The following is a 19,427-nucleotide window of genomic DNA, read 5'->3' as shown; positions in this document are numbered from 1 at the left end:
CATTCAGTCCTTTTCCTTGTGTTAAATAATTAATTATGTTATGACCTCATATTTATAAACAGTATACTTCTAATAAATACTAAAAGATTAATATATATTATCCAAAAACTCCATACTTCTCCGCCGATAAACTAAAGAATTAGCAAGAATTAACGAACTATGGTGACAAAAATGTTGCTACAACTTGTGGAAAGTTTTGCCATATGTGCTGTGATAGCCTGTGCAGTTTGCCAGCTCCCCCATTATGTTGTCCTCCTGATCATTAATAGCTGTAACAGTACTACTATTACCAACATAATCCCACTGCCATACATATATACAGAATCGGGCTATGCAATAACATAATTGTTCATATGACAGGAGATTCTTTATAGAGTGCTGCAGAGGAAGAAGCTTTTTAAGATCATTGTGCTTGATCTCTGGGTGTTTATGTTTTGGCTGAGTCTGATAATTGCCTCCATAGTACACAAGTTGGACATGAAAGCTTAATCATCTGCATGCCAACCCATAATTCTTTTTATGAAATCTGAACCACTGCTACTGAATTTAATCCAGGTTCATATATTTTTATACATAAATGGATTGATAGAAGTGTGAACAATCATTGTACGCTTCCCAGTATTTTCCCCCTGTTTTTAAGGAAATCATTGCTGCTATGGAGATTCCAGCAATGTATTTCTGAAATACTGCAGAGAACAAATAGGCTTTGATGACTACTAGTAAGCAGAAAATACATATTCAAGACGGTATTGTTTCATTTATTTTTTCAATGATGTTGCTGAAATCGCATTAGGACTCTGCATACGTTGACTATTAGTCAAAAGCACGACGAAATATTTATTTAGTGCCATGATAAATGGCACTGGGTTGGGTGCGCTATATCGGTTTTGTATAGATGTTCCATTCATATCTAGAGGTAGGCGTGAATGTTCAGCTGCACCCAGTTTACCACCTTTTGTCGTTTAGCATTCCCTGCAGCACATTCAGATCCAGGAAATCAAAAGTCTACAGGACTTTCGGCCAAAGTACAACTGGAAAAAAAGGAAGGAGCGCACCAGGCTCTGATTAGTCCACTCTCAGCCCACGACTTGGTAATCTTGTAGTGCAAGCTCGTGGCCCGTCCAGCATCTTAAAGATCAGATGACATTAACACGTGCTGTGGTATCTGATTGGCTTCCTTCCAGAGAGTGTACAGATCACATTTTGCCCCGGTACGTTCGACTAGTAAATCAGTGAAGATAACAATTTCATTTGGCCTTTGCTCATTTCAGTTTTTTAGGCGCTACTTTATTTTCGTTTCTTTTTTCTTTTAAAAATGAAGTCACAACTACTGTGTTTAACTATAGCGCTCGCATTACTTGGCTATTTTGTTTACATGCCAATTCCGGACGACATCGACGAGCCGTGGAAGCTGATGGTTGCGGATTCTTTGCTTCGAAGTCTCAATCATCTGGTAGGTTGTCTTTCAAAGCTGCAACTATGGGGGGGAAACCTGGACTCATAGGGATTATACCCTAAAGGATTTTATTCACCAGATGTGATGCGCGATTCGCTATTGCAGTTGTTTATGCAGTAATAAAATCGGTAACACTTTTGCACTTGTTTATGCTGTAATAAAACAAGCTTTTTGTCGGAGCTATCGGACTGGTACATGCTTGAGGTAAGTAGCGAAACCGTAAAGCGTTAATATGTTTATAATAACACGCGATTATATTATTTCAAATCAAGCTTTATGTATTTAAAATAAGACAACTGTCTAGGTATAACTTTAGAACTGTGCGAAGCCGCCTTGCGTTGTGGAAACTGACAGCTTTAACTACTGATTAATAACAATCAACTGTTAAATACATCCATCCAATGATAACACTAAGAACATGCGCCAATGCTGTTAAAAAATACCTGTCACCGGAACATCAGAGTAACTTTCACAGCCACTTATGTTTACGTACACTATGAGAGACGCGTGGAAGGTTACGAGGAGGAACTGACCCTGGACGTCACGCCAGATCTCGCGTGTGCGCGCGCCTACCCACTCTCACTCACCTTTGGCGCAGTATAGATTCGCCAATCCTGCTAAAAACTGCCTCTTATCTCCAGAGACTTGTGTTTAAGTCACAGCCCAGACGCTGTGTGCGTGCATTTCCAAAGTTTGTGTCAGGTTTGACTCAGGTTATTTACAACTACTACAAATCTCCTTTCATATAGACAAACACGTTATGCTCGTTTGTGCCTGTTAGAAGCGAATGTGTGTGAATGAGTGACGCGCAGGCGGACCGTTAGTTCTTGTTTTGCGCTTGATGCAGCTGTGATAAAAGACTCTGCAATGAAACTAAGACGGTTCCTAAAATGAATGTATTTATTACAGGATAAAAATTACCCTTAGGTATTAAATGAAGAATTAATTAATGCATTTAATTCAAAGTAACATTATTGAAAGGGCGGCACGGTGGCGCAGTGGTAGTGCTGCTGCCTCGCAGTTAGGAGACCCTGCGTGGAGTTTGCATGTTCTCCCCGTGTCTGCATGGGTTTCCTCCAGGCGCTCCGGTTTCCTCCCACAATCCAAAGACATGCAGGTTAGGTGGATTGGCGATTCTAAATTGGCCCTAGTGCGTGTGTCCTGCAATGGGTTGGCACCCTGCCCAGGATTGGTACCTGCCCTGTGTTGGCTGGGATTGGCTCCAGCGGACCCCCGTGACCCTATTCGGATTCAGCGGGTTAGAAAATGGATGGACGGATGACTGTTGAAACTAGCATCAAGAGTGAGACATCAGAGTTCAGTTAAAGCCAGGAATTAGTATCTTATTAAAATGTAGTTAGTCAAAATCCAGGAGCATATACACCCTCATCAATACAACAGCAAATAAAAAAGAAAAAAAAAATTAACTATTTGATATTTACATGAGTGAACTTGCTGGTTCCTGCCTTGTGCCCTGATCTGCAAGGATAGGCTGTGCTCAATGAAGATCTGAAACGGGTTAAGCAGGTTTGAGAATGTTGTGTTATGTTATTTAATATATTGTAATAACAGAAACCAGATTAAGATTTCAGAAATGATTATTTATAATCTTAATATGGATTTTTACTAATTTAGGTCTAATAAAATCATGTATCATAGTTAATGAGGGGACCTGTACCAATGGCGAATTCGTCTTTTCTATTGAAATTGATTTTCTAGTTCATTGTCTTCTTCAAAAGTTAGATGGCGCCTTTTCACCAAAAGTTATCGAATCTTTCTGTTTTTGGATGGTGGAATTATACAGTATATGTACACCCACATACTCTTACACTGTGCATAAAAAACTGTATAACGTGACTGGTAATCCTTTTCCTTTACATGGTTTACATGCAGTATGCTGCATTGGATAAAAATACCAGCCAAATGAATAAATATGTACTAATGAATGAAAGCCAAAATTTTCTAGAATGAAAGCACTATATTAATAGTATGTGTACTTTAGCCCTCTGAGCAACCATGAGGCATTGCAATTTGCCAAACACACAAAAGCTTGTTAGGTGGACTTTTGGCCAACAATGTCCATGAGGATCAGTGCTTTTCTGGTTTCCTTTAAAGGGCCTTAATTCAGACCTTAGGTCACAGCAAGACAAACAACACATGCAGTCACTTTTCTGTGTTTTCCATAATGCCTCACATATCACCAGTAAAAAGGAGAGGGACACTGGCATGCCGTAGGCAGGAATGACATAAGCCAGCATCGCTAGGCACTATGGATTCAAGCACGTTATTGTGTTCTGACTGCTGCTCAGAAGGCTGGCAGAACAGATGACCATTCAAGATCAACATGACCATCTGGTCTATCTTAGAGATGGTTTTTAATCTCCTACCCATACCGCTGCTAAAAATTGCCACCAGGCACAGTGCCCACATCAGTGACAGGACAGGACTCATAGCTGGTACACTTAGGCACGGTGACCTGCCTGAGTCCCTCTGCTCAAACCTCCTAGACACTACAACAAGATAACGCCACAGCTGCTGTGGTCACAAATGTCCTGTGGGACTGAATGCTGGCATACAGTTGCTTGGTTGGCCTACGTTCTCTTTGATCTAAACCCCATAGAGAACCCTGATCTTAACCCCATAGAGGACTTTTGAGGGCCAGGATTGCAGCATCTAGATCCTGAGTCTGCCAATGGCCAACTTCCTCAGGCATTGCTGCAGGAATAGGATATCATTCCCCAAATTCAGAGACTCATTGGCTTGGTGCTCCAGAAGTCTCAAGCAATGGCGGCAGGAAAGAGGCGGTCACACAAGATACTGATCTCCTACAAGATGACTGTCATTAATGCTCAAAGTTGGCATTGTTGTTTGTGTTACACTGTTTTGTTTTCCTGTTACACTCCTGTCTTCATTGTTATTTCAAGAATAAGGCTGACATTTCAGCCCAGCAACAACATACATGTGTGTATACCATACTGTATATATATTAGGGCTGGGAATCCATAAAAATAATTAACTGGTGATTAATCACATGTAATATTAAAACATGCAATTATAAAATAAATACATAAATCATGAAGTAAATTAACAGTGAATCACAAAATTAATAAGGAATCAACACAAAGGAATTTTAAAAAATTTAGTGGCATAGTTTAAACTTATACAATGATCTTAAACCTGACCTTTTAACAAAAGGTTACTTGAGTAAGTACAACCTGAATTTGAATGCCTTCCTAAAAGGCAAGTTGAAAACAAGGCAGTAAGAAAACAAGGCCAGTGTATTAATTATCAAATTGGTATGGCATATGAGACACAGACATGTCAAAGTCAAAATGACTGTAGACTTTGAATGCACTGCTGAAGACTGATTTAATTGAAACAAGCATGTCTTAAATGGGCATACTGTACATTAAAACTTGTGGTAAAACTCTGAAAATGCATTCTCAATTTTTCATCACCATAATCGTCTTTATAATTATACCCTAAACAAGTGTTTTTCAACTGGTGCGCAATGAGAGTTGCCTAGGTGTGCCATATCGGAACGCCAGTATGAGCAGGCAAAGGGACAAAGCAGCTGTAAAATGCATCCAAAATGCTCACTAAGTGCTGTGTCTGTGAATGCCAATCTTCTAGCTGCTTTTCTTTTCTGCTGGTGTCTCTGATAGTTCCACCTTTTCAGACAGTTTAGCAAGTGTATAGATTTAATGATTTCATGGTTGGTAGAATCGTGGTATGGCTTGGGATTTTTTTTTTTTGGAAATAAACTGCTAATTGAAAGGATGATCAGGAACTGACATAAATTGTTCAGAGTATATACTCAGTCAACTAACAGCATTATACAACCATGGTGCAGGGAGATGCATAACAGGGCAAACAACCTACCTAATCTTGCATAGAAATAATTAACCAGTCACTCCATTGAGTTGCATTCCTCTCAGCAAACAAAATAGAAAAACAGCATAGTTGCATTATTACATAAACAGAGGACACTGAAGGATTGGAAAAACATCACAATGTCAGATAAATTGCAAAATCTGTTCTTCCTGCTGCGGTGGGTTGGCACCCTGCCCAAGATTGGTTCCTGCCTTGTGCCCTGTGTTGGCTGGGATTGGCTCCAGCGGACCCCCGTGGCCCTGTATTCGGATTCAGCGGGTTAGAAAATGGATGGATGGATGGATGTTCTTCCTGACTGATGTGAAGAACAAGATATGGTCGAACTGCTTAAATTCCTGAATCAATCTGGCAGGGCTTAAAATAATACAGGCATGCCAATGATGATGTTTCTGCATTGATTGTTTCTTTATCATGATATGAGTAGAGCAATGCCACAAGATATCTTGTCATGTGATGTAGCAATTTCACATCAGTAGTGTAGCCATTTGAAAACAGAATTTTCAGCAGAAGTCAAGTGATGTTATAATAGTAAATTCAACATTGGTGCGCTAATTAGCCATAATCCTGCTTTTCACTTGAGGAATGACATGAGCAAACTATGATAAGTGAGGTTGCCAACACATATTCATTTTTCATATTGGATTCTGTGCTTTACAATACAAATATGGAATGAATATTTTTATTTTGCATGGAAGTAGGAATTATTTAACCACCAAGAAGGTTCACATAGCAGAAACATTATACTGAATACTTGTTCACTGTTTAATACAAAATACTACATACATCAGCCGGAATTCTGTACAGTATTGGACACAGCTCATAAGTTGAGGAAGCCAGATGTAATATTCCAAAAGAACATACTTTGCAGTTAAGCAAACAATAAAAGGAATGGATTATAGAAGCAACATGAATTATCAATGAGTGCTTCTTGACGGCACACACCCCCCAAGTGACAGATGATGCACTGGTTTTCAGTTTTCTTTTAAAAGGATTCAGAAAAATGTACATTTGTCATGTTAAAGCTGGATACAGTTATGTCTTGTCGCACAGTTCCTCCTGTTAGAGTTTTTGATGAGCTCTTGTTCCGATTTTAAAATCTATTTTTGTGAGCTTATGTCATATTAGTCCGGTAAACAAAATGTATTGTGGGAGCAAAATTGAATTCACTTTAAATAATAAATAACCATCACAATGTAATGTAATGTAACTCTGGAAGGCACTGTGTTAAATACAGCTTGTCAGTTTTTTTTTTAATTAAATACCTGTATCCATGTCCGATTACTTAAAGGTACAGGCTGCTATTCAAAGAGATGTTTTTCATCATGCGCTATGTATTCTTGGTGTGTTTTTAAGAAAATAGTAATTGCTCATTTTAGTAATCTATACAGCATTTTCTGGGAAAGAGCTGGTAGACATTATAATGACCATTTATGATTTATAAACTTATAAATTATGCCCTATTGCATTTAGACTTCGACTAAATAATAAATGTATTAAACAAATAGTTAAAGACACCAAATGGCTGACCTGGCATCACATTAAACTGATTTATGCTGTGAGAACAGCTATATATTTGATCTGTAAGGGGTCACTTGCACCATGTGTCATATGCTTTTTGGCTGCTGAGCTTGTACTGCTTCCTGTTTACCCTAAAAATATCATAATATTCAATTTCACTCATATGATTAGCTGATTCACAGTCATTTGCCTCCTGGGATTAATTTATGCTGTGCTGGTGAAACACCTTTGACTGGGACTGAATTACCTGCTGCCTGTTCATTACCTCACTCAGGTATTAAAATAACTTTGTTTGCAATTGAATAATTAAAAATATTACTTAAAAATGTGCAAATAATACATGTAGTTTTTATTTTTCTCTGGCTGTTAATAGTACAGTATGTTAAATCCACTATGCATACTGTATAGCTGTAAAACTCTTGTGCTAAAAGGCTGTGTGAAAACTACTGGAAACATAAACTCTCAAATTTACTCAGACTTTTCAGCACTAAGATTCTATTTTTTTGCACAAAGATGATAGCCTTATCTGGCTTTGCACTTCTACACTGCGTACAGTATTGTAATGTGTGCTGTGTCCCAAAATAATGAGAAGAGTCTCTGTCTCTGGTCTAATTCATATGAATCACTTCTCAAGGGACATGGACTTTTGGAATGGGAATATATATATATATATATATATTGTCACGCACGCGCGAGTAGGAGACCGCGGACGGATTTGAACGCACCTGGGAACACATTCGCCGGCAGGGAATGGCGGGGTACTAACTTTCTCCCTCTGCTTCCTCATAGGAAAAAGGGCCCTCCACCACCATAAGCCGGGTTTTGACCACAGTACGGTACTTCCGCCCTTCCTCCGCCATCATGTCCTGACGTCATCAATCCCATCCTCCCTCACGGTCCTTCCCAGCATCCCTCTACTTCCGGCTCCTCCCTAATAAAATGGCCGCCGACGCCATGATACGGCGTTGCGCATATGAACAGTTTTGTTTGTGTTTTGACCATTTATTTTGAATCTATATTGTGGATTGTCGACAATATACAGGGCCGGAAAACCACAAACCTTTTTGCTGTCTTCTCATCAGTCTTTTACAATATATATATATATATATATATATATATATATATATATACTAGCAAAATACCCGCGCTTCGCAGCGGAGAAGTAGTGTGTTATAGAAGTAATGAAAAAGAAAAGGAAACATTTTAATAATACTGTAACATGGTTGACAATGTAATTGTTTTGTCATTGTCATGAGTGTTGCTGGCATATATATCTGGGGTGCCAGATTCCAATCGAGGAAGAAAAATTAAAAACATTATTTGTACAAAATCTTAATTTATCTATCCATTCCTAAATAATTAAGCATATAGGTGTGTGTGTATGTATGTATGTATGTATGTGTGTGTGTGTGTGCGTGTGTGTGTGTGTGTGTGTATATATATATATATATATATAATGTAGATAGGGGTGTGTGTGTATATATATATATACACATACATACATATATATACACATACATATACTTGTGTGTATGTTTGTATGTGTCTATATGTGTGTGTATAGCTTTGGTCACTGAGTGCAAGGGAAAAATAATAAAATATAGTCTATAAGTTATTAAACAGTAAAACATTAACGTTTTAAGAAGTACAGGTACATTGAGCACTACTGGAGTGGATGCGGGTAAACTACATTTTAAAGAGTGTGTAACACAACAGGTAAGTAGTACTAACAGCAGCTAAAATGTATATGGATCATCTCTCGGTAGTAGATCCCTTTTGAAAGGCGCTACACGACGGCTGTGGTATAGAAATTACATTTTCTATGTGAACGCTCAAATTTGTGCCTCTGGTAATGTGTCTTACCGGCATTTAAAGAAAATTAGTTTTGTGTCCTCTGCAGTGTTAAGAGAGAAAGGCTTTGGTTTGGGATAAAAGGAAAAAGGTGTAAAGAAAGGAAAGTTGCCTTTTCTTTTATATAGTATAGAGAGATGTGTTCGCTGACGTTATGATGCCTTTTGGGGACAGTCGCGTGGGTCTTGTGTAGGCTGGTGAGACGCCCCGCCATTAATCGGCTGTGATGGCACTGTCAGTCCTCCACTCGTGTGCGTGTCTTCATAATCCGAGCTGAGGACCTCATAATCATATACGTGCAAAAGAAAGTGTGAATCGCCTTAATATTATTTTGCCGGTGTAGAAAAGGGGTCCCGTGTTTGCACTTGTCTGGGCTATAGCTCAGGGGGGGGATGAAAAAAATTAAAATTGCTCACTTTGACTTAAGGCAGAAGCGCAGTCAGCGCCTCAAAGGCCGGCACAGCTATGCACGCGCTGGCTGCTCGACTTTTGCTGGGCAGGAGACCCCAGTTTTTGCAGACACGCTCATGATATCAAAAGTCTCAGCTCTTTTGAGGTCATTCATATATATATATATATATATATAAAAATACCCGCCTGCAGCGAGAAGTAGTGTGTTAAAGAAGTAATGTAAAAGAAAAGGAAACATTTTAATAATAACGTAACATGATTGACATTGTCATGAGTGTTGCTGTCATATATATGCCTGCCTAAATAAGTCACCCTCGCTTGCTCTTACTTTTTACCGCTCATTTAATCATGGCTAGTGGCGGAAAAATTATAAAATGGAAGGAGGATGGCTTTACCAAAACAATTATTGATGGCGAATCGATTATTCATAAAGCTTGAATTGGTGATCTGTTTTTCTGTGTTAACCTCATATTTTTCATACTTCTTCTCAAACTAAGGTGGTGCGAGGGTAAAATGAATCGGGATGCGCTGATCAATGTAATCCGTGTACCAGGAAATCATGCATTGACAAAAGCTCCCTTTGCTTGTAATGCAAAGTGTGATTAAATGCATTATTTTTAAGCGTTATGGAGCACATGCATCAAGCTTCTCAGCTGTGCTTGTGCTAAGAAAGGAAAGATTTTAAAAATAACGTAACACGATTGTCAATGTAACCTTTTGTAAGTAGTGCCTGGAGGATTCAGTGTGGAGAAACTCTAGAGACAGCGTGTGTATTAACTTGTGGATTTTTCTGTGAGTATTTGGTGGCAGTCTGACGAAGTTGCTTCGGAAGACGGCGTTAGCCGCGGAGCTCAGCTCAGAGCGAAATGAGGTAAATGGGAGGGGAGATGATGACGTGACTCCCCCACCCGCCTTAACTGTCAATCCCCCACAAACACAGTCTCTCGGAATTTGCATAAGCACACCCCTTCACCTACAATTTTAACTTAGTTACAAAGTGATCAAAACTCTCGTTTATATCCTCGCGCCTCTCATTAAACTTGTATCCCGCATTACCTGTGGGCATGTGAAACGCCAGCGTAGCCTGTCTATGAACTTAATTTAAAGCTTAGGTTTACACCTTGCTTTCTTTCCGAGGTAGCAGCACTCATGAATATGGTAGTATATGTCACTCGCTCGCTTCTTATTGTTTCACTGCCTTCTCAATTATATAATGCATGTTTTCTTAAGCGCTTTTTGGAGGTCTTCCTGGTTTTCTACGTACTGCGTTGACAGTTAGTTCACGTGATTACGTGGTAGGCGTGATGATGTCACACGAAACTCCGCCCCCCCACGTCTTTCCAGCTCAGCTCCATTACAGTTAATGGAGAAAAATACCTTCCAGTTATGACCATTAGGCGTAGAATTTCGAAATGAAACCTGCCCAACTTTTGTAAGTAAGCTGTAAGGAATGAGCCTGCCAAATTTCAGCCTTCTACCCACACGTAAGCTTGGAGAATTAGTGATGAGTCAGTGAGTGAGTGAGTGAGTGAGGGCTTTGCCTTTTATTAGTATGGATTGTCATAAACACGAGACTGAGTCATATAAAGGTTTGGGGCAGCCACCCATATAATCTGGTATCCTGTCTGCAAAAGTAATGTTCAGCAAATACAGCACTGATGTGCACAAAACTGAGTCCAAAACAGAACTCAGGGAATAGAGAAAAGGTGGAGGCTTTTAAAGGGGAAGACAGGAAGTGAAGTCAAAGGGGTCGGGCTCATGTAGGTGTTCTGTCATTGGTGCAATCCCGGATATGACATCACAGGGACTGGAGCCGGCAAGGATTCTTTCCATTCGATCGGTCCTGAAAGTGACGTCCAGAGGACCAAGTGGAATCTCCCATGAATGGTCTGCAAACAAGGGAGAAAAAGAGTCAGCGCACTCTGCCACATCCCGGTATGTCTCGGAACTGCCCTTACTAAAGCTCTTCATCCGCCTCCCATGCGCACGTGTGTGACAATATATATATATATATATATATATATATATACACAGTATATAACATATACCATGACATGAGCCCACTGAGGGAAGCCTACAGACCCATAGGTACCCATAGCAAAACTAAGTACAGAAAATTAGTAGGTGGACATGGATTATTAGCAATAATGGTTCAACCTGTATTTTGCACAAGTCAAAACATAGGATCTTTCAGTCTTCCTTTCTCTCTGTCTATTTTACTTACCTGTACTCACTTAAATAAAATGTCCTATAATTCATCTATTCATCCATCTACTTTCTAACCTACTTATCCAGTTCAGATTTCCAGTATCATGAAGTACAAGGCAGAAAACAACCATACAAGGAGTGCAAGTCTATCACAGGCTACACTTACACAGACTCACACTCACTCATCATACAGGGGCATTTTATTGCTAGATAAGCCTACCTCTGGATGCCATCTGGTGGCACTGTAAGTTTAAAAGACTGTCCATGATGCCAAAAATGATTTCAGGCTACATCCGAAGAGTAAACCTTGGTCTGTGTTTGTAATGTCCATCTTCTGGCAGGGCTAGTTGGATTCAAAATTGAGAGGAATGATGCCATTATCATCAGTGCATACACTATATAGGATGGGATGCCATTGTGATGATGCAAGCAAATCTGGACAAGGGACAAGGAAATATATTTTCACACAGCTGATACACTATAGCAGACCAACTGAGAAAATCTGAGGATTGGGCATCCAAACAGACTGAAACCAGACTAGCAGACAAAATGACTAGAGCTTAACATTTCTTACCTGGGCATTATTGTTTGTATGCGTTTGTACGGGGGGTTGGATGAGGCTTGAGAGTGGAAGTGCAACCCAACAGAAAGGGTTGTTGTTTAACTCCTGCTTTGTCTGCTTTTTTCATAATGTAGGTGCTATAAACTGTGCTATGAAAATACAAAAATACATAAACTTTTGTTTTCTGTCCTTAACTCCTTAACCCTTTCTACAAATAAATCTGGGGAATACCAACATGTATATAAATTTGTAGCATACGTACAGCAGCATTAAGATGAGAATGATAATTTAGATGTATAGCTTGCCATATAGTAGCAGAAGACGAATACCATGTTGAGAGAAAGGCTTGGTGAGTAGATGATAGGTATTTTAGTAAAGAGAAAAAGGCTGAGATGATTCAGAAATGTGGAGCAAATGATGAAGGCTGACTGGATGAAAAGGTGCCCTGTAATGGAGAAAGTTAGTGGTTGGAGTTAGTGCCAGACTACACCCATAAAGGACTCCCAAGACCACAGAGAATGGCAAGAAAGAATCTGTGCAAACCCAGTAAATATCAGGTAAAATGGTGATAATGATGATATATATATAAAATAGACACATTTGGTAAGTGTGTTTTTGTAACAAAATGATTTTGTCAAGTACAGCCAACATGTTCCGTGTTACCATTAAAGTGGACACAACAAAGAAATCCCAAAGTTATTTTGTGATGGAGTAGCCACTGATGTAACCAGTGCCCTAATAGCCCTAACTCAGAACCTACTGAACTGCGTCCAGTAAAGTAGCTTGCAAATTCTGAGTGTGTCTCCTTTGTCTTACAAGACTAAAGATAGTGTAATCTGAAATTTAAATAACTCATCAAAAAGGTGCAAAAGACAAATTAGAAAACGGGGATGGAACCATCAATAAACAACCACAGGTAATGAAACACACAAAGAAGTTAAATCTAAACTTTCCCAGCAAAATGAGAAACATCACCAAACTATCATTACATGACTTGAAAAGCTCACAAAGTGTCCCCTGTAAACAAATTCTTTAAATGCAGAAAGTCTAGTGGTTAAACAAATTTTTTAAATGCAGACAGTCTAGTGGTTAAACAAATTATTTAAATGCAGAAAGTCTAGTGGTAACCCAATATCCTTTGCATACACACAGGAACTGACAAGTAACTTTGTAAGAGCCAAAGTGAGCAGAAGCTGGCATGTATTGTCATAATGTTACAGTAGTTTGTTAACCAAGAAAAAAAACACAGTGATTACTTGAAATTGTCAACTAATAAGGTTACAAAAAATAAAATCCTAACTTGAAATATGAAACAGTACATTTGGATTATACAGATCATCAGATTAATGTGTTTTATGTACAAGGGAATTCCTGGTAAGAGTTGATGGATCAATTTGCCTTTCTTTTGTTTTTTAGGGGAATGTTGCTGAACTATTGGGGCTGAAACACTACATGGATATTATGTGGGTTTTCACCTTTGCTGAACAGGCAGCTGTGATTTCTGATGACAAGGTGAAAGTTACAGAATCAATGTTTCATGAGGTCCCAGTTATTGTGTATGAACCCATGCAGAAAAAAACTGAGGAGCTCAGAAGGGCAATAATATACATTCATGGTGGTGGCTGGTGTTTGGGCAGTGCAAGTGAGTATTCTAAAATGTGTCGTTATTACAGTTTCTAATACTTTGTTAAAGTCACAGTCGGCACAGTTGTTTACAACTTGTGCAGGACAAGGCCACTTAGAATGTCAGATGACTAAGACTGTTCTCTTGAGGAAAGTTTTTTCATACAGATCCTGGCATATTATTCCCTCTGTCAAATTCACTTTTTTACTTCATGCCCCTGGAACTTCTTTGCTAAAAACACTATATATATTGTATCTTTAATGATGGAGGCACCAGCATTACATCTTTTTACACCCTGAATAATTCTTTATTAATTTCTGGCTCAAAGCCTCTTTAAAGTTTGTCCAGCTTTAAACATTTTCAGAAGCATTACAGTCACTTCTGTGGTGAAAGGTAGTCCACTTTCATTACAGGAACACCTAGCTTAAGCAGTAGTATAACCCAGTTTAGAAGCACTCCTGAGTTCTCAAACACCTCTCTCCTGATGTCTGTCTTTTATAAAGGACAAAAGAACTGGCCCTCAACAATAAAAAGGAAATATGGCTCCAACTCTCTTAATCTGGAACTAGGTTCTATTTTGTATTAGCCACTGGATGTGTTGGCATTTTATCAGTCCCCTTGGACCTCACACTCTTTCCCTACTGCCCTGAGGTAAATTGCTGTGGAGGCAAGGCACCCATTGCAGTTACATGGCTTATCACCCCGTAATAGGCAGCTGTCTTGCCATGCTGGCATGCGTAGTCCTATTATCATTGTCACTTTGTTTCTCTTTCCTTTTTTGATATATTAGATCCGTATATGGTCTTATGTCTGTAGCCTCCAAAGGAGGTAAGAAGGAAAGAGAAAGAGTAACATGGTTAAGGAGCAAAAGTTGAGCTGAGGAACGGCATGTCAGTTGAGAAAGCAGAAAAAACATTAATTAATTGTAATAATTATAAGTATCCAATCCATCCATTATCCAGCACGCTATATCCTAACTACAGGGTTATGGGGGTCTACTGGAGCCAATCCCAGCCAACACAGGGCACGAGGCAGGAAGCAGACCCCAGGCAGGGCGTCAGCCCACCGCAGATGATATTAGTATTTTAACTCACAAAATACCAATGACTGTATTTTGTATTAATCATGCTGCAGAGAACTATATGATTTTATACTTCTATATGATTTGATCTTCAGTTAGGTAGGAAGGGAATTATGTTTATGCACAGAATATAAGAGTAAATAAGGATTAATCTAATCTAATGAAGATATTAAAGATATAAGAATGTAATCTATACATATAAAGGAGAGTTGGGATCCGAGAGACTGTGTTTGTGGAGGGATGGAGAGTTAAGGCGGTTGGAGGAGTCACATGATCATCTCCCCTCCCATTCACCTCGTTTCATTCACTTCATTTCGCTCCAAGCTGAGCTCCGCAGCTGACGTGGTCTTGCCGTTCTTTTTCTTTAGTGTTTAGTCCTCTCTCCTTTACTGATTTATTGTTTACTAGGTCTGTTAGTCTCTTTATAACTAATGAAATAGGGAATAAGAAACTGCTTAAATTGTGTTTGTGTGTGTCTACTGAGAAGGGCACATTCCTTAGAAATGTGAGTGCCTGGCAATTCTTTGTTTTTGGTATACTCCTGTATGTCATAAATTAAAGATGTAACCCGTAATCTTTGTATGACCTCAAAATGAACAGTTATGTTTTTTTCTGTTCTCTCTTTGGCTAATGAACAAGATAGGTAATATAAAGAGGAATTTTTTCTTTTAAGCAAGACTGCCTGTTCTGACCAGCCAGTGGCACTGAACTTTGGGGGTGGGGTCTCGCTCTGTCTTACCAAGAATAAAGAATAAAGAAATAGCTTTTTATTTAAATTGGTGTTTGTTTTCCCGTTGTTATCGACTTCAGCATCCACACAATCAATCTCAGAGAAGGAGTGTCAGGAGAGTCTAGCACTATAGTATAATTCTTTTAGTTCGCTAGGTTTTATAGTGCCTATAAAAAGTATTCTCTGTCTTGGAAGTTTTCACATTTTACTGATATAAAACAATAAATCACAGTGGATTTAATCTGGCTTTTTTGACACACTGATCAACAGAAAAATACTGTTTAGTGCCAAACCTAAAACAAATTCATTACAAATATGAAACACAAGGTAATTGATAACATAAGCATTCACTCTCTTTAAATCATTTCTAAGTAGGTGCACCTTTGGCAGCCATTACAACCTTAAAACTGTGTGAACAGGTCTCTATCAGCTTTGCACATCTGGATACTATATTTTCCGCATTCTTCCTTGCAAAAATGCTCAGGTTTTGTCAGTTTGCATGGGAACTGTGCATAAACAGCCCTTTTCAAGTCCAGCTACAAATTCTGAATTGGATTGAAGCCTGGACTCTTACTTGGCCATTATAGGATGTTAACATTGTTGTTTTTAAGGCATTTCTGTGTAGCTTTGGCTTTATGCTTTGGATCATTGTCTTGCAGGAAATAAAATCTTCTCCCAAGGCGCTTTTGGACTATATCAGGTTCTCCTTCAGGATTTCCCTGTATTTTGCTGCATTCATTTTACCCTCTACCCTCACAGGCCTTCTAGGGGCTTTCTGCAGAGTAGCACACTCACATCCTGATGCTGCCACCCTCAGGCTTCATAAATGAGATGGTAGGTTTTTGATAAAGTGCAGTGTCATCCTCTATAGCTTATAACTGCTTCTGAGTTATCAGAGGTCCTTTGGTGGCATCCTTCACTAGTATTCTTCTTACACCTTTGGACTCCAAAGGTTCAGTAAATTGGAAGTTTTCTTGTAGCCATCTTGTGACGTTCTTTCCAATCACCTTTTCCCAAAGATGCTTGCAGTGTTCTTTGTGTAGATTGGGCCATGATACTGACTCACCACAATTTGGACCTTCCATATAAGCTGCATTCATACTACAATTAATTGAAATACCTTAAATATAGACATGTAATGTTAATTGAAAACCAACTGCCTGCACCAATGATGATTTAGGTGTATTATAGTAGATTATTGTAATTCAATCAGTTATTTACCGCAATCAGTTATTTTATGTTTTATATTTGTACTTAAGTTGATCTCTTTGCAGAGTTCTGTTTTCGCGTCTGTTTTAATGTGTCAAAAAAGCTAAATTACACAATGTTGCGTAACATTAAAATGTTAACACTTCCAAGGAGGTGAACACTTTTAATAGGCACTATATATACTACAGTCTGTTGTTCTGAACAGCAACCTGAAAAAGCAAAATAACATTCTTAAACTTGCCTAATCCAATTGAGGGTCACTGGGCGTATACTAAGTCACAAAACAGCTCTGGAAAGGGCATTTGTCCATCACAGGGCCCACTCAGGGAACACTCACGCTAATCAAGACACTGACATACAAGTTTCTTAGGATTTATCAGTAAAATCAGATTGCCTGGAGAAACAAATGTAGTCACATTGAGAACATGCCATCTATACAAAGACAACAATGTGACATCATCTAACCAAGAATGCTAAATCTGTGAAGTTGTAGTACTAGCATCACCAATGTGGCCCCTATTATCTAACTCTATACAATCTAGCCTAGTATTTATTTCTATAAAATTAAGATTGGTCAGTTTAGAACACAGAACTGTTTATGAAGATCTTTCAAGCTCTGTATTCAAATATAAGATGAAGATACACCTCTTCGATATTCCATTGAAAATTTACATTCCTTAATTTACACCTAAAATATCATGCTTTACATAGTCACTATCAATATTTGCCCTTTCTTTTTATGTCCCTGTTCCACTGGTATTACTGTGTTGTCTGTCTATGACTGCTTTTGTTGCTTTTCTATGAATAGTTCACTCATTCGCTCACTTTCCATCTGCTTCGTCTGGTGAGGCTTAGAACTAAGGTTGACCATGACAAACCAGACCTCCATATTTCTTTGAAAAGTCTTCAGCTCCTGGAATTTCCCTGTACTGCCATATTAGTTAAGAGATTTCATCTTCATGCATGTCTTTGATCTACACCTGTGCTTTGTAGGAGAGATACCATGAGGCCAAACTGCTAAGACATATTCCTAAAAATTCAGTGGAATAATGGCTCTAGTCTAAGATCTTCCTACATGATCATTCTCCTCACCTAGTAAACTCTGTATTACCAGTACAATGGTCCATATCTCCTTTACCGTTAGTCATGAACAAAACCCCAAGGTAGATGGGGAGGAATGTTACCTCAGATGTGGTTCTCATCCCGACTACATTATACATGGCTAGTAACTATTCCAGTATATGCTAGAGATCATACTCATAGACTGAGAACAATATTATTAGCAAATTAAAGGTGCAACATTCAGTTCATCATACAGGATATTCTCCAAGCCTCAGCAGCACACTTTCATCCATTTTTTTGAACCTGCCTATTAATTTCTGAATGAAATAGAGGAAGAATCTATCCTAGTAGCATTGGAAGCAAAATTGGAAGCAGTGTGTGTCTGGCCAACCATCCACTTAACAGGTTATTTTCAATAACTATGTTTAGTCCCAAGACAACCTAGAGTCACCACTTAAGGTAACAAGAGTAAAGTGTGAACTCCACATAGAGAGCAGACCTGCTAAAGCTGCCATTTTGTTTTTCATTCTTTTTTAAGAGATGGGTCCCTATGATCTCCTGTCTCGACGGACAGCTGCAGAGCTGAATGCTGTTGTAGTATCAGTTGAGTAAGTACTGTTTTATTTGTCCTCTAGATGTTTTCAGATACATTTTTAAAGAATGTTTAATTTTTCCCTGTCAAATTATAGGTGGAAATTTTGAATTAAATAATGGTTATTTTCTGCAGATTTTCTGAGATTTTTAAGAGGTAAAAATGAAATTACACTGGATAGACAGTCAGCTCCCAGGTAGGAGACAATAAATTCTTTTGGGATAAAGTAAAACATGACTTAAAAAGCGTAAAACAAATGTGATATATAAACAAAAGAACCATTTTATTTCTGTTGTGAATGTGACTGCATTTTTGGTTTAACTGAATGCTAAGCATTGCTCATTAGTGCCACTACTGCTTTTATACCCACTCAAGGATTGGAGGTGAATTGGCAGGGACAATATGGGGGTATGCATTATAATGTAATGATGTAAGGTACTGGATCTATTGGAAACCCCATAGAAGAACTGGCTGTCAATGAAATAAAGAATCAGAATCACATAACTGTGTTTTGAAATTGCATTTATGTTTCCAAGGAAGTGCTAATGAGAAGACTATAGAGTATGAGGCCATGCAGATCCTAATTGAGCATCGAGAGTGTTTTATGGGACTATGAGCTTTCAAGAGGACAAGATAATAGCCTCTGACCTATAGCCAATAAATATCAAGAAACTGCTAATTTTATTGTGGAATAACATAAATTATCAAATTCTTTACCAATAAACCAATCTGTCCAATTAAAGAAGGAAACAGAAATAATGCTTACGATTTGCAATTCCTATAAGGTATTGTAGGCCTTGTGTAAATGTTTGCAGATTTTGCTTAAAATCTCTTAAAGTCCCTAAAAAGGGAACTGATTCCAGGAATAATATGTAGATGATTTATAACCATAAATGTGCTAAAGGAGTGAGATCACAGAATGATTGTCTCTGGTAACTATCCTGGAAAATTTTGACAACTTAGCAATATTTCAAAATTCCCTCAAAAGACCATGATTTGGAAAATATGCATCTTCAAAATGTATAACCCTATATGAACTGTAAAATGTCTAATAAACTATTCAGCTGCACCAAAATGAATATCTACCACCCAGTATCAGAATCTTGATACATTTTTCACAATTCAAATTTCCAAATTAAACTTTTAAGACAGATTGGTATCCATAGAATTTTCTGCACTCCCTGGGCCAATAAACACGTTCATTCTATTTTTTCTATTTTGAATCACTG

General features: G+C 38.4%; 1 protein-coding gene across 1 annotated transcript in view; it reads left to right on the top strand.

Annotated features, from left to right (window-relative positions):
• The first annotated feature begins 1,043 nt into the window (after nucleotides 1–1,043).
• The window catches only part of aadac (arylacetamide deacetylase), a 36,597-nt gene continuing 18,213 nt past the window's right edge, over nucleotides 1,044–19,427 (top strand). The window contains exons 1-3 of the mRNA XM_039757820.1: nucleotides 1,044–1,453; nucleotides 13,317–13,542; nucleotides 18,145–18,214. Coding sequence (XP_039613754.1) covers nucleotides 1,316–1,453; nucleotides 13,317–13,542; nucleotides 18,145–18,214 — 434 coding nt within the window. The 5' untranslated portion in view covers nucleotides 1,044–1,315. The remainder of the gene's footprint in view (nucleotides 1,454–13,316; nucleotides 13,543–18,144; nucleotides 18,215–19,427) is intronic.

This window comes from Polypterus senegalus, chromosome 1, assembly GCF_016835505.1.
Source record: "Polypterus senegalus isolate Bchr_013 chromosome 1, ASM1683550v1, whole genome shotgun sequence".
NCBI lineage: Eukaryota > Metazoa > Chordata > Cladistia > Polypteriformes > Polypteridae > Polypterus > Polypterus senegalus.
Note: the sequence above shows the minus strand (reverse complement) of the source record. Positions and strands in the feature narration are given on the sequence as shown.